The sequence below is a fragment of the Lichenostomus cassidix genome, chromosome 1 (assembly GCF_008360975.1).
Source record: "Lichenostomus cassidix isolate B80296 chromosome 1, HeHo_3.0, whole genome shotgun sequence".
NCBI classification, from domain to species: domain Eukaryota; kingdom Metazoa; phylum Chordata; class Aves; order Passeriformes; family Meliphagidae; genus Lichenostomus; species Lichenostomus cassidix.
Genome location: NC_139479.1, coordinates 88,053,653 through 88,068,960, shown reverse-complemented (window position 1 = coordinate 88,068,960; position 15,308 = coordinate 88,053,653). Strand labels below are relative to the sequence as shown.

The window sequence follows — 15,308 nt, the reverse complement described above, 5'->3', positions numbered from 1 at the left end:
CTGGGAGGGGCAATGATGAACGTGGGCAACGAGGGAGCCTGGGGATTATTTTTTATTATTATTCCTTGTTATTCATTGCCTGCGGCTAAAGCGAACCTGCCGCTGCTGGGAAAGGTGACCCACAGCGAGGGAAAGCAGCGGCTGAGGGCAGCCCTGTCCTCACACGGGGCTCCCACGGAGGCGCCGCTCGCTGAGGAGCGGCTGCCGCCCTTCTGTGCAGGGCGCAGGAGAAATTCCGCCGGCCGCTGTCACCGCAAGTGTCGCTCGGGGCTGTTGTTCTCTCCGATCGGCTGTCGGGCCGCGATGGCCCCGCCAAGGCCGGGCAGCGCCGCTGCCGCTGGGCCGCGCTGAGGCTCCCCCGGCCGGGCGCTGCCAGGCCCGGGCGCTGCCGCTCGCCGCCGCCTCGGCCGCCGAACGCCCTGCCGCGGGTGCCAGCGCCGGGCCCGGCACCGCCCCGGCACCGCCCGAGGGGCGGGATCGGCCCGCGGCCGAGCGGGAGAACCGGAGCGCTGCCACCATGTTGTGCGGGGGCCCTTCGGCGGCCCGGCCCGCCACGGACGAGACGCAGCGGATGGCGGAGGAGGTGAGGGGCCGGGGCGAGCTCCGGGAGGCGCGGGAAGGGGCCGTGCAGGGCCTGTCCGGGGCCCGGCGAGTGCTCGGCCATCGCTGTGCGCGGCCGAGCGCCGAGACACAGCCCGCCGCCCCCCAGGTGAAAGGTGGAAGGAACGGGGAATGCGCGGAGCGGCCACCGGCTCCCGGAGCTCTCCTTCCCTGCGCCCGCCCGGCGCGGCTCTGCTGTGTCCGGAGGGATCGTGGGCAGCGCTGGGTGCGCGGGCAGAGGTGGCATGGAGCCAGCGCTGGCCCCGGCAGGGCGGGGGATGTGCTGCGAGCCGCGGGAATCGCGCACGGCCTGGCCCTGGCAGGGGCACTGAGCTCGGGCAAGGAGCTCCAGCGCCTCCTACGAGTTCTGAACCTTGTGCACGGACTGGGTTTGGCTTTAGGGTTCGGTTTTTTCTTTCTTAGGGCTTGGGTTCTTTGGGGCGGGGGGGGAATTGAGTGGCTGGACCTGAGGGGGAAGGACAGGGAATAAGCAAGAGAGCTTCTGCTTTTCCCCAACACAGAATTCAGCTCTAACCACTGCCAGCTCCAGATCGTCATACTACTAACAGTACCTCAGCTTAGTGCTTGTGATACACCAGCACATGCATTTACTCTAAAATGCCAGTGTTCCACTAAGATCTTTCAAAGCGCATGCTCTTCTTTTTGTCATGGAAGCTCAAGTTCCTTCTGCTTTTTGGCTTTGTTGCTTAGAGTGTGGTAAGCTATTGAGAAAGGATGAAGTTTGAACTCCAGCTTCTGATGCTCCTTGTCATTGCCCAGGTTTGTTGTCCAGGCTGCAGCAGACACTGAAATTAGCATTTAGCTTGTCAAGTCTGAGGATTCTGTGATTTTAAAAAAGGGAGGCATGTGCCTCTCCTAGGCACCAGCCTGAGTTTGCAGCAATAAGCAAATGATTGAGAATTGCTGAGAGAGTCACAAGTATTACTTTGACCTGAAAAAGCCTACATGTCTTGTGAATGCAAATATGCAATTAACATTGCACTTTCTGTTCTGTGGCAGCCTGCAGTGCTTTGGTAATCCCAAACCAAGGAGTATGAAAAAGAAACCCCATTGGATTCAGAAGTGAACACAAATAACCCACAATCTCATAATTATCACATAAATACTTCAAAGTTTGTGCAACTTGTTTTGGCTGCCAGTTAAAATTACTTTATTTAATCAAATACAGGTGGGAAAACCCAAACCTGAAACTTGTTCATGCAGTCATATTCTCATCTGGATGCTGACTGGAGAAAACATGAGTCCTGTTAAATTGAGGAAGGCTTCTGAAATCGTTTTGTTTGCTTAAAGTCAGATCTTTGTGGAGATTTATCAGAGCCTGCCAGTTGCATGCCATAAACATATTCCCTGTTCCTGCTTTTCCAGTTCTGGCCTTCATTTTAGTGGTGATTTGTAAGAATCCTTGTGATGGCTGAGTGTTGTTCAGTTTTGTGACCAGAGCCGGTGCAGTGTCCCACAGGGCAGGACAGCTTCCTTGGGCAGTGTCTGGCTTAGGAATCCCATAGGAACAGCCTGCTCGTGGCAAGGATTTCCACCCAGGCCTGTTCAGCCTTTGGCTTCTCACTGGTACCTGTGGCAGTGCTTGTTCAGGGTGACTCTGAACCATCTGCTTCTTAGTTAGCTGCTCTGGCAGTGAGAGCATGGCAAACAGGCTGTGCAGGACAGCAAAGAGCCTGCAGAGTGTAACAATTTCCAGCCCTGTGCCTGAATCAGGGATTGTTTGGGTGGGAAGGGACTGCAGCTCCTGCCTGAGCACAGGGTCAGCATCCCCAGGCTGCTTGGCGTTTTTTCCTGTCAGGTCTTGAAAATTTTCAAGAATGGAAACTCCTCAGCTTCTTGGAACACTCCTGCTGTACTGCAGGAGTGTCCTCAGGGGAAATGTGTCTCATTCTTCTGCCATCACCTCCCTGGAAAGCGCCTGGCTTCTTGTAGGTACTGGAAAGTTTCCCTCAAAGCCTTCTCTTCCCTGGGCTGGGCAAGGGAATTCATTTTGTTGCTCTCCTCTCAGCTCATCCTGCCCCGGCCATCCTGGTGTGCTCATGGAATGCTCCTGGCAGCCCTTCACTGAGCTCACTCCAGTTTATTGGAGTCTGTCTTGTGCTGGGGGCTCCAAACTGGGCACAGCATTTTACATTTTCTAACAAGGGCCTAGTAAAAGGCAATAATCACTCGCCTGTCTTCTGGCTAGGCTCCTGCTGGTGCAGCCCAGTATGCCATTGACTTTGGTACCACCAGGACACGGTGCTGCCTCCTGTGCTCCAGGGCCCCAGATCCAGACTGAGATCAAGAGCCAGGCCTTTGGGAGAGTGTTCCTGTCTGGGATGTCCCTCTCCCCACTGCCTCAGGATGCTCCTTTGTCACATGCTGTGGTGACTCACTGCCACAAGTGATGGCACCCTGACAAGTTTGCAGCTGCAGGACTCTGAGCTCTCTGCACCCAGGGCTCAGTGTTCCGCTCGCTGGTGGAAATACAAAATATGCTGAGCTGGAGTGATTTAGAGACCTCAGAAACAAATGTTGCAGAGTGGCCAGGATTTCTAAATGAGCACAAGCCAGGGTAGGGTCACAGGAAAGGCACCAGAGTTCCGGGTGCTGGAGAGATGGGAGAACATACCCTATTGCAGGAATTGTTTCTATTCCTACTTCACCTACAGAATCTGAGCCAGGCTGGCACTTGTTTTTCCCCTGAGGCTGCATGTAGGATTTAGGCAGGAGAGCAGAGGTATCTATTTCCTTGGAACTTAGGAAGAAGGAAATGCACCATATAGCTGGAAAACCTACTCATTGCTGCTAATTCTGCCCTGGGAGCGAAGGCAGGGCTACACAATGATGCAGTGCAGGAAGTCCAGCCTGGAGCAAGCAAGGACTCACGAGCAAGGACCCCAAGACTAACTCATCTTGCCCTGCAAAACAAAGCCTGAAATCTTCTTCTTGCCTGACCAAGAAGTTTCCACATAGCCACCATGTTCTAGAAGGCCAAGTGTGGGAGAGAAGAGCTGCATCTCAGGAGCTCATGGCTTCTCTAGGATGTTCAAGAGGTTATTTGGACTTCTTGATCACTGATTTGCATTTTGAATACACAGATTCCAGCAGAGATGCTGGAGGAACTGTCAAGTGTTATTCAGACTCAGTGCCAGCCTGTAGTGACTGACACCCACCATGATCTCAGCTTTGCCACCTCCCTAGATTCCTGGTCCTGCTTTCACACAAAACTTAACTTGATTCCTTTTGATCTTTTAATGCCTTAGAAAAGTGGTAACTCTGTGTCTGGGAATTTGGCAGCAGTGACCTGTAAGCCTTAAGGTGTAAATACTTGAACCTTGCAGATCAGTCTTAAAGAATCTATTGTTTCCTTTAGGTAAAAGCTCAGCTAGAAGCAAAAGAAGGGAAAACCTTTGATGTCTTCACTGCAGTGGAGTTTAAAACTCAATTGGTTGCTGGAACAAACTACTTCATCAAGGTAGAGGGTGCTGGGTTGGTTTTATACATTTATGTATTTAATCTTTGGAATGGTGGGGTTTTATTCTTTCTTAACTGGACGAGAATGTTTATGATGTAGCCTTAATAAGAAAAAAAATATGCATTAAAAGGCCCCAAATATCCACCTCCCAGCCCCTCTCCCCATCTGCTAAATACAGAGATCCCCTTTTCTCCATTTTCATGGGAAGATGAGGTGGTATTTCTGCCAAGTCACAGCTCCCAGTCTGGTTTAAAACAAGCCAGTGGTTTTTCTTGCTGCCTGGGTGCTTCTCCTTGCTCAAAGCAGCCCAGCCTCTGCCACCCATCGTGCTGCAGGCTGCTCCCTCTGCAGGGATCTCACTGGGTTTCGTGCTTTGCAGGTCCATGTTGGCAACGATGAGTTCATGCACCTGCGGGTGTTCAAGAGCCTCCCCCATGAGAATGAGCAGCTGAGCCTCCACAGTTACCAGGGCAGCAAGACAAAGCACGATGAACTGGCTTATTTCTAGCAACCTTCTCTGCTGCGTTTCCCTAACCGCTGCTTACGTGCATTTTCTGCAGGCTGCAAAATGTGGATTCCTGTGCCAACAGAGGCAGAAATTGTGTAGTCTTTTTTTTTTTTTTAGACAGTGGAAAAAGTCTATTTCTTTTATGCCATTCCCTTCCTCTGCAATCTCCCAGTCTGAGAGTCATGTGGCTCTCCTGTTACCTGCACTAATGTAAACCTAAATTTTGTTGCAGCTTAACTTAGAGTGTACTGCAACTTAACCAGAATACTGTGGCTGAGTTTGTGGACTCCCTTTGTCTGGAAATGAGAGAGGGAGTGACACCAGCACTCACTTGTTTGCAGCAAGGAACAAGAAGAAAGCCTCAGTCTTCTCTGTGCTTTTTACAGCTCTGAATATATGTGTAGATTTAAATTGCATTTTGTATTTTATGGGCAAAGCCCCAATGAGATACTCGATCTGAAGCAATTTTGCAAGGAAGAGAAAGAGGATGACAGTAGTTTGAAACAAACATTCCCTTGCTAATCATGCTCATCCTCTTGCAGCAGTAGCATATAACGTCCCGTATAAGGTGTGTGAGTTTAAAATACCAAACCAGCTTGCTTATTTTTTCTGTCCTATGGAAAACCCCTGGCAAAGAACTTGGGCTGGACAAGCACTTCTGCATTTATAACAATAAAAACTTTAGATGGCCTACTTGTCTGGTGCTTGCTTCAGTGTTCCCTTCACTAGTTTTCATTCTTGGTTATTATCTTGCTCAGGTTTTTTCCCTCAAGTGTTTTTTATATTCCAGCTAACCTTATGTTTATTCTATATCTTAACTATAAAAGCTTTATTTTAATCTTGGGACAGACATGAAAGATAACAAGAAAGACCTGTGCAGGTATATCAGCAGCAAAATAAGGAAAATAAGGACAATAGTTTTCAAAATTCAGTTTAATTACGGTCAGAGGCAGAACCCCGTAGGACTTGCAGGGGTGCGGCATTGCTCCTCATCATCTCTCAGAAGTAGGTCAGAGGGTCATCTTTGGTTTTGCCAGTCTGAAAACTGACAAGGCTGGGACCTTGGTTCTCATAAGGAAGACTCTGAAACACCTTCAAGTGGGCATACTCGTCATCAGAAACTTGGACCTAGAAACCAAAAGTGTGGGGAAGTGAGGATCATGGGCTCAAAGCAGTTTCAAACAAAAGGCTGTTCTTTACATTCCTGAAAGAACATCTTTGCTCCTCAGGAGCTTAATTTTAGCTGTATCTTCATTTTTACTTCAACAGCTCTTACCCAAGTCTGGATAGTAACTGCTGGCACAACCTCTCTACACCTGTAGAAAACTGAACTATAAAACCCCCTCAGAGTCAGGTGAAGGGAAAATGAGCAGAACTGCTTGGGTGTGGAAGCAGCAGAAGACACAAGAGGAGAAAGGTTTTGATGGTGTCCTATGGCAGTCACCAAGATGCCAGCACAGCAGCTCACAGCTTCCTGGCACACTCATGGGACACAAGAGACAATGAGGAAACCTCAGTGACTCGGGGGTGGGACAAGATGCAGACACGACGTCTGCTCCTGGAGGGTACAGACAGATCTAAGACAGAAAGACCAGCATGTGGTCCTGAGAAGCAATGAGAGCCTGAAAGGCAGGATGCCTGGTCTGCAGAGTTACCCCAAACACATCAGTGTCTGAGCAGGGAAACTGACACATCCTGATGCTTTTGGGAGTGCATGGCAGTGCCTGGAAGAAATACTCTCCAAAGAAATTCACCTTCTTCCCTAGACAGTCCTCACCTAAAGCCTTGCTAGGAAGGTGTAAAATTTCATTCTTACAGAGCCAAGCACAAGCACTAAACTCTCCCTCGGAGCTGCATGAGAACTTGAATGCCTTAGGCTCCAAGAGGTTTTTACATGCTTTCTGGTGGCTGCAGTGTGACACCATATTTGTTTTGGTCTGAATTGCATCTCAGCTGTAAGTCTGCTGGTAAACTATCATTGATGTGGGAGATTCAGAGATAGAAAAGGATGAATCCTGTGGTGGCAGAGTTTGTTCCAGTTATTGCTAAAATGAGGAACTCCTTCCCATCACTGACAAAATTGGGAAAGAAGAAACACCAAATCATCCATTTTCAGTGTTACGAATGGATTTCTTCCATGTTCAGTAACACATCAGTCTTCATTTCTGAATAGTTTGGCCACAAGGCTTAGCAGGGACAGCAGACAAGTATTTTACATTGCCCAGGTCAGCAATAAGGTGGCACTAAGTGTAGAAATCCAACCAGGCCAAATTTCGGGCTGTACCTGTAAATTGTTACTCTTCATTACTCAGTGCTTTGTCCACAAAGTGAAAGCACATCTCATAGGAGCAAGGGAAGGATAAACATGATGTAGGTGAGACTCTGACTGACCATATAATAGGTAGTCTGTCAGTACAATCCTCTGGTGCCCAAAGAGCACAAATAACAAAGTTATTTTAAGGAAGCATGTGGGAAAGAAGAAGGTTTGGCATAATGTGTCCTTCCTCGGATCAACCAATTATGAGAAGTGTGGAGCTAATGCCCACAGTGTCTCTCCGCAGAACTACTCTCCCCCAAACATGACTGGCAAATTTCTCTAATAAAACGAGTCTCCCAACTCCCTTGTCCAGGGAGCATATCCTGCCAGCCACATGCCTGCACACACGTGGCGTTTCAGACCCAGCAGTCACAGGCCATGCCTGCTCTGCTCCAGAAGGGCAGCCTGCTGCTCAGCAGTGCTTGCTGGCCTTCAGATGCAAAATGCACCAAGCCCTTTCTTCTGTGCCACTTCACAGAAAGCTCCTGATATCCATGGGTCAGGGATTCCAGAAGAGGATGAATGGTGCTATCAGAGAGCTCCAAATTAAGCATGACCCATTTTTCCTCTGCAGCAGAGAGGGGTTTTTGACAATACAGAAAGAAGCAGCAGGCAAGGCTGTACCTCTGCAGCACCTGATGCAGAAGCAAAACATCAACACACCTGCTTGCATGCAAAACCAGTCAGCAGAGTCGAGATGCTTGCACTGCATTACAAAATTGACTCTGTCTCTCTGTCAGTTCCTCAAACTGACTTCAAATTCCTCCCAACAAACACAATTAAAGGACACAGACTTTGCCATGACAGTACTTTGCCTTGAAAGCAAACAGGAGACCAATTAGGACTTGTTTAAATCATTTGAGTTGGGAAGACAATCTAGTCCTTGAGGGGGATGAGCCTGAGAAGCTTACCAGTAACATCTGAATAAGCACAGGGCATGTTTTATAATATTTGTATTCCTGCTTACAGTAGTGCCAAAGAGGAATTTTAGAAGCATTTGGAGGTACTCCCTACTTCCATTACTCACATCAGTTTCCTACAACATTTGCCTCTCTTTCTAGCTGTAAGCCACACCACAAGTCCCCTGTATCATTAAACTCTAAAACATTGCCTCCTACAATATATACAAACCTTAATGAAATAGATTGTCCCAGCAACCACTTGAGTCTTATATACTATAGCTGTAAAGACGACACAGTTTGTGTTTGCCTGGCTTTCAAACTGTGGCTTCACCTGTAAAAAGAAAGGGAAAAATTATTGGCAGGTTCATATTTAGGAATTTCTTTCACATATAGCATTCCAGCTGTCATCCTTTCAAACATACTCTCCTACATACTCTCACCCTTCTCTAGCACCTTTAGTATTTCTTTCTTGCAGAATGCCCAGCCATCCTGGATCTCTGTGGCCTTCAGAATTGCCTCCCAAGGGACTCTCTCAAGCAGTCTCCCAATGAGGCCAAAGTCTGCCCTACAGAAGCCCAAGGCAGTGGTTTTGCTGTTGCCCTTCCTTCTTGACTTCTCCAAGAACTCCAAACTCTCTCATCTCTTGATCACTGTGGCACCACCACACTTCAGCACAGCCAGTCTCTCCTAGGCTGGGTGACACGGTGTCCCTCTGCACGTGACACCCACGCTGATGACCGGATGCATTCCTGAGTTTGGGCAGAGGAGCAGTGTCAGTGTCAGCCTGCTCAGGCTGCCCTGGGCGGGGCCGGCAACACCTCAGCGCTGCTCACCTCCCTCCTGTTTCACAGGAATGCACAGAATTAATTCACTTTCCCAGCACATACACCTGCAGCTGGCTGCCACTCCCGTGACATTCCTTCCTAGCAGGAAGGTCACAGAAAGCACACAAGAAAATCCAGATAATTTCCAGAGAGTCAGAAATTATCATCCTATTTAGGTTCCTCGTGGTCTCTTTACTCTGCTCTTCCGCCAAGAAGCTTCCACAGGCTTTCTGTCCCCAGGAACAGAGAGCTCTACTTTCAGCTCGGGAGCTGCTTACTCTGGCAAGCCAGGGAAACTTTATTCCCAACACCCTTCCAGCTGGCTGGGACAGGGCCCTCCTAGAATGCTCCAAAGTGGTAACTTTTGGTACATCCTATTCCTCTCTCAGAACAAAACAAAGCAAAACAAAGCCACTTCCCTCCAGTTTTGCTCTCTCTCCTCTGGCCACTATGTCCCCCATTAGTTATTTACAGACTGTGCCTTCAATAAAATCAGGCAGGCAAACAGCTCCTTGACCCTCAGGTGAAAAAATAAAACATTCCTAAGCTCTTATCTAGCAGCACCCTGAACCCAATACATTCCTCTGTTTTGTGCAGCAGCTGTAGAACAAGGAGACTGAATAAATAACATTCCCCAGCTCACTAATGATGGCCAGAGACAAGACAAAGGTATAAGGAAATAATTATGGGATCCCAAGAGCAGACAGATCTTGAGCAACCCAGGGTCTGCAGACATTTTTCATAACTTCACTGAAATCCCTGGAATTGCTTCTCTGCTTAGCATAGCATAAAATCCCACAGACTTGCTTCTTGAAAGGGTAACACTTATGCTGGAAGCATAGCAGGATTTCCCCAACATAATGTTTCCATAAGAATATTTTCCTTAGAGAGCTATACCAGAGCCTCTGCAAGAGGGGAAAGGACCAGGGAGAGTTCTCTCTCCTGCTCTCAGCACAGGGCAGAAATTTCACCTCGCAGAAAATAAAGCACAGACAACAATCTGTTTTGATTTTCCTGAAGCTACTGAGAACAAAAGAATACCAAAATTAGGATCAGTCCTTTTCTGGAATCAAACTGAAACTCTGTATCCTCCACATTTCAGGTTGCAGATTTGCCCTGTACTCTGGGAACATTAGCACTGCCTGAAACCAGCATTCACATTTTTTAGTGCCTGTTTGCTCAGTGACACCCAACTGCTGTGGTTTCACCTCCAATACACACTACAAGACTTCAGATCACCCATAAATAACACAGCCCAGCATTGAAAACAAAGCTCAGTATCTGGCACCAGTGCTTGAGGCATTTCACAGACTCATTAATTAAATTTCACTGCCCTCAGCTGGCACCATCTTAAACATGAGCAAACAACAATGGCAAATACACAAAGGTGCTTCAAGTCCCTTGCTAGGGTCTCCCCTCCACAGGTAAAAGGGAATTTCTGATGTCTGTGAGTGCTGCTCCTTCAAACATTCCTGCCAGCATAGGAGAGCCGTGATACTGCTCCCAAGTAATCCACCTGGTGTCCCCAAAGCAATTGTAAATCAGCAGTTTCTCTTTCTGTTCTGCAGTAAATCATCTCTCCTCTGACTAACCTGTTAGCCCAAACTCCAGCCCTCCCCCAAGTACGTGTCCCCAGCTCTGGTGACCCCAGCTGTGACTGACCAGTAAAGCCCTAGAATGGAAGAAGGCTCAGAGGAGCTAGGGAGGGCGATGTGCCACCCATGAAACTCAGGGAATAATGCAGGCTGTGACTGACCACAGCTTTTGCAAATACGCTGAGTTTATCTCAACACAAAGGGGACCACAGGGTGTTTGTGATAAATAGCTCTGTCAGTCGAGGGAATCATGTGGTGGTGGAAATCCCTGAGTTCAATAAAAGAAAGTGAATGCCCCCTGAGTTAGCCAGAGCAACATGGGGGGAGTCAGCACATGGCTTTGCCCAATGCTGAATATAAAAACTAAACAGTGAAGAAAAGAATTTTGAAGAAAACAGCTGGCTAGAGCTGACTTCAACCCACATCCCCCTCACCAGTGACTGAGGATGCCCAGTGTTGTGACAGAGAGTGTGCTGTACAGACCAGGAGTGCACAGCACACTGGTGTCCTCAGGGAACTGGGATTGTAGTCGCTACATTTTGCTAAAAGTAACATAGATCTATATCAAGTTACCAGTATATTTGTATCACTCTGCTAAAGCAGAAGCCTCCTGTAACATGGAATAGCTTCAAATCCCTCAACTGGATGTTAAACGTTATCTGCTCCACCTCTAGACTATGGAAAAGAACCTTGTCAGAGTACTGGGCTGCCTGGTCTCAGTGTGCATTAGAGGATCTGCAGAGGTGCTGCTCACACAGCTGCTCCAGCACAGGACCACTGCCTGTAACCAACCACCTGGCAGCTGGGCTCACTCCCTGGCCTGCCTTGTGCCCAGCTCACCTTGCCCCACCAGCAGCCCCTGCATCACAGCTGGGACTCTAGAAAGCACTGAATGCCAGCAGGGAACACACACCTTCAAAAGAGCTTTGTCCTGCATCTATCATTCTTTACTGCATGCTAGCATGTGCTTTGTCCTATGCAGTCCTTGACTCAGGAATGAATTCTTCAGCTTGTACTAAAGATACAACCTTTCCCTTCCAATATGCCACCTCTTGTTTCAAACAGGCGACCTCAGCGCTGCCATAGCAGAGCTGGGCTTGGAACTTCACACAGACATTAAGTGAATGTAGCCAGTGCCATGCCCAGCCTTGGACAAAGAGGAGAGAGACAAGTGGTTTGTCTCAGCCTTACCAGGGCACTGCCTGCACAGAATGCTGAGAAAACACTTACTGCCCACCAAGGGGATTCCCTTGATTCCATTTCAGCACAAACTTCTCTAGTTTAACCCCTGGCTCAATCTCTCCTAGGCTCTTAATAAGCTTCAGGAACTACCTCTTTGCACACAAGTAAGTTCATCTAGAGACAAGGTGCAACTCACCTGGTTAACAATCTGCTGAATTTCTGGAGTAGCAGCCTTGGTCTCAGATAAGCCCCCGGGCATCATAGTGGCAGGTGAATTCCCTGAAATGATGGGTGGTTCTGAAGAGGGAAGTTCAGCAAAGTCTGAGCAGAGTCCCCAGGCATCTCACTTATATACATACATGTGTCATGGAATCAGGTGACCTGTAACACATGGAATGTACCATTACTGAACTGGAGAAGGAGACAAATGGGGAAAAGAGGGGGGGGAAAGCAGTGTAAAGCATTGGCAATATTAATAATAAATGTAAAAAGCTCTTAAAAATGTGTTTATCGTCTTCACATCAGAAAGAAAAGCAAACATCCACCTCCAGTCTCCCCACATCTTAAGAGATTTGGTTTGAGCTGCAACTGGAACCTCTTGTGTTTCCACCCATGTGCAGATGACTAGGCTGAGCTCTTGGGAAACAGATCAAAGACACACCCAGTATTTCCCAACACCTTTCCTGATCAGAAGAAAGGATGCAGTAGTTTCCTTAGCATAGGTCCCGTTCAACTTGAAATTGCTTTGTCTCAATATCCTTCTAAGTGGGGAAACAGGAGCAGGTGGCATCATACATTCAGTGACTTGCATTCCCTCTGCCTGACCAGAAAGTTCCCAAGGTAAACACCAGCACCAGAAGCAGAAAAAAATTCAGTCCCAGATTCAGGTAAGTACTGCACATGAGCTATTTCTGTTTCTTTCCAATCAAACCAAAAGCTGCATTAAGGCAATCAAAATAGCAACTGAATATGCAACAAAATTTACTTTTTAACTAGTGCCAATTTCCTGGAAGACAAAGCACAATCCCCCTCACTAGATGAGCATTGTGCACAAAACAGCTGTCCTAATTTCAAGGTATGTTGCTGAAACACATAACATGAGAATAAAATCAGAAGGATTCATTCTGCAGTTACAGTCCCACCTGGCCCAGTCACATTCGTGAATGCAAATGTACAAAGCTCAAACCCACTGAGGGAAGGCTAACTGCTAGCAGCCGTCCATCGTAAGGGACAACTAACATTTCAAGACCGCCGAAAAAATTGTTGTCTGTCAGCATTCCTGCCATCCCCCTGGCCAGCAAATGTGAGGAAGTTTGTTCCAGAGCGAGGACCAGAGAAGCAGCAAGAGACCAGACGCTTCTCAGTGTCTAGGGTGGTACATGGGAGCAGGTGAGCTGAGAATATGTGCTGCACACAGGCAGTGGGCATTTCTGCTGGGATCAGCATCAGGGAATTTGCTAGAAACAGGTGGGTTTATGGCCACAGCAACAAACTGATCTGTGTCCTACCCATCCTAGTGACCCTCCTCCTCCTCACCCATAACAAGTGATGCAGCAGACTGTAAAAAAGTGCTTCACATCTGACTTCAAGGCCTGCTTTTGGTACAAAGCCCCTGACATTGAGAACCTGCAGCTCTAAAGGCCCTGCACTCAACAGTATTGATGAGTATTGCAGCATGCTCCTGAAAAAGAGATTGCAGAATTTCCCAAACTTGAGCAGCAGTGCTATGGAAGTGGGCAAAAGGCATTTGAGGAAAAACCATTGTCATTAGACAACATTTTTGTGAACAGGGGAAAAAATCCTTCCAGTTCTCAGGAATAAAGGCAGTGGCAGCTGTTAAAACTGCAATTCTGCCACTTACACCAACTTCTCCTCTCCATATGAGGAATTCCTCAGAGCCCTAGTCATGGAGCTGATGACAACTCAAACCTACTTTTGCACAAGACCCTGCTGATTCATTCAAAAGCTGATGATGCTCCACCCACCACTTGTGCCTTATTCACACAGCAGGACAGATAAGCTAAGGAACTGCAAGAGCCAGCTCACCTTAGCAGGGCCAGAAGTCAGAGAATGTGTCCAACAACTGCACAGCACCAGTGCTAAACCAGGATATTTTATAAACCTATCCACTCACAAGGATACAGATTCCTCTGATTTCCTTGGGAAGGGATGTTAAGATCCCCTGGTCAACGCTACACTCCTGGAGAACTCTAGATTCTGATTCCCCTGCGGTGTTTGTGACGTGGCTGGTGTCACGTACCAGTCCAGCCTGCGCTCCCAGTCGGCACAGATGGCAACTTCTCCTCACGTCACTGCACTGCTCTTATCTTGGAGAATCTCTGCTGGGACACCACCACTGGCATTCTTGACAGCTTTGAAGCTGAGGAACATCTGGCACCATCGACTATTCCAACACAGAAGAAACAGACCTTTACAGCTTGCAGGCCATTGCTCCCTGGTCCTGTTTAAGCAATTTTAAGGGGTACGAGCTATTGTTGATGAAAAAAACAGCACAGTAACAAAACAAGGAAAACAAAAGAAAGCACACACAAAATAAATCCCCTACCAAAATCCCAACCCCAGGGTTATGTATTTACAAGTTATTTTGCAACCATGAATGAAGGTCTGTAGAAACGATTGTGAAAGCCAAGTCAGTGAGGTCAGTCTTGTGGTTTCACAGTGACAAGACATGTCATTGTGACTGGATATGACACATGGTCTGAATGTCTTTAAGAACTTCACAGGAAAGCAGCTCTCCATATAGCAGCTGAAGATCTGTTTTCATCATCATAGGAACAACAGCCTTCATTTTCAATGTGCTGGTCTGCAAAAAGGGTTTCCCCTTGTGCCACCCACCCTGAGTTCAAAAGATTTCTGACATTGTATATCAACAAGGATCAACAGAAACCTGACCTTCAGCAGCACAAAGTTACCATAGCCCAGCCTATGCTGAGCCTCTGGTAACAGAAAAGAGCCTCTTCCCCTCAATAGGCTTCAAGACCATCAAATTCTACCCTTAAAGATGTTCCAGAAGGAAATCCCATGTTTCATCACTCTTTCATGCCTACAGGCTGCAGAACACAACAGCACTGAGTGGCAGCAAAACACACCTCTTTCTGTTTTGCACAAGAAAATGAGATGCACAAGCTTGAGAGGACTTTCCAAGCAAATGGGATCTGCCCACCTTCATTCAACACTTCCAAGCAATGGGAAAGCAATGGGAAAATGGGCAAGGCACCCACAGAACTGTGGATAGGGACGTCAGTTGTGCTCAAGTGCCTTTACTTGCAGAAATGGAAGTTAAAACCAGAGAAAGATGGAATCCTGCTATTTGTGAGGAACACCATTTGATTCCCATGTGACAGCCATCAGCCCAGGAATTTTGTAACTACCTCAATGGTAACATTGGAGCAAGGTTCAATCCCAGACCAAGCACCATCCTGGAATCCTCAGGGGTCCCTAGGCACAGAGAACTGACCTGCCTGTGTTCAGGGTGGCACTCAGCTCACACCTATGCATTCTGCACACATCACAAATCATCCCACTCTGCGTGCAGCTCTGAGGTACTCAGGAGACAGCAGAGCCACCTTCTCCTGCCCTGAGCCCCAAAGTGTGGCATGAAATTCCTGTGACTCACCTTGGTGTTCCACCGAGTCCAACAGCAACATTCAAACAGCCTCTGCTCCACGTGATTTGCCATGGACTACTGCAAGAGACAGCCCTCTGTGCTCAGTGCAAAGTAAAGAAAGCAATTCAGTTTCTTAGCACAGCCCTCTGTATGCAAGCTGCAAACACCCAAAGAAGGAATGTTTGGGATTTAGGAATCTTCTCATGGCATCATGTTTTCATACTCAGGTTTGTATGGGACCACTTGCTTGGCCTTATATTCCAAATGAAGA

General features: G+C 47.8%; 2 protein-coding genes and 1 long non-coding RNA gene across 4 annotated transcripts in view; 2 read left to right on the top strand and 1 right to left on the bottom strand.

The window, feature by feature from the left end:
• The window catches only part of LOC146445202 (uncharacterized), a 29,190-nt gene that overhangs the window by 12,190 nt on the left and 1,692 nt on the right, over nt 1-15,308 (top strand). The window contains exon 2 of the long non-coding RNA XR_014854040.1: nt 10,555-15,264. This is a non-coding gene — a long non-coding RNA (uncharacterized LOC146445202). The remainder of the gene's footprint in view (nt 1-10,554; nt 15,265-15,308) is intronic.
• LOC146445204 (cystatin-B-like) lies at nt 443-5,282 on the top strand. 2 transcript variants are annotated; one of them, XM_085069437.1, is made up of 4 exons: nt 521-583; nt 1,312-1,380; nt 3,980-4,081; nt 4,461-5,282. In XM_085069437.1, the coding sequence occupies exons 2-4, from the start codon at nt 1,336-1,338 to the stop codon at nt 4,587-4,589; spliced, it is 276 nt and encodes a 91-aa protein (XP_084925563.1). In that variant the 5' UTR covers nt 521-583; nt 1,312-1,335; the 3' UTR covers nt 4,590-5,282. The 2 variants fall into 2 exon arrangements, with proteins under 2 accessions (XP_084925553.1, XP_084925563.1); XM_085069427.1 differs by lacking the exon at nt 1,312-1,380 and having other exon boundaries at nt 443-583.
• On the bottom strand, nt 5,505-11,727 carry CSTA (cystatin A). Its single transcript, XM_085069451.1, has 3 exons — nt 11,606-11,727; nt 8,038-8,139; nt 5,505-5,717 (listed from the first exon to the last, which is right to left on the bottom strand). Exons 1-3 carry the CDS (start codon nt 11,669-11,671, stop codon nt 5,589-5,591), a joined length of 297 nt encoding a protein of 98 aa, XP_084925577.1. The 5' UTR covers nt 11,672-11,727; the 3' UTR covers nt 5,505-5,588.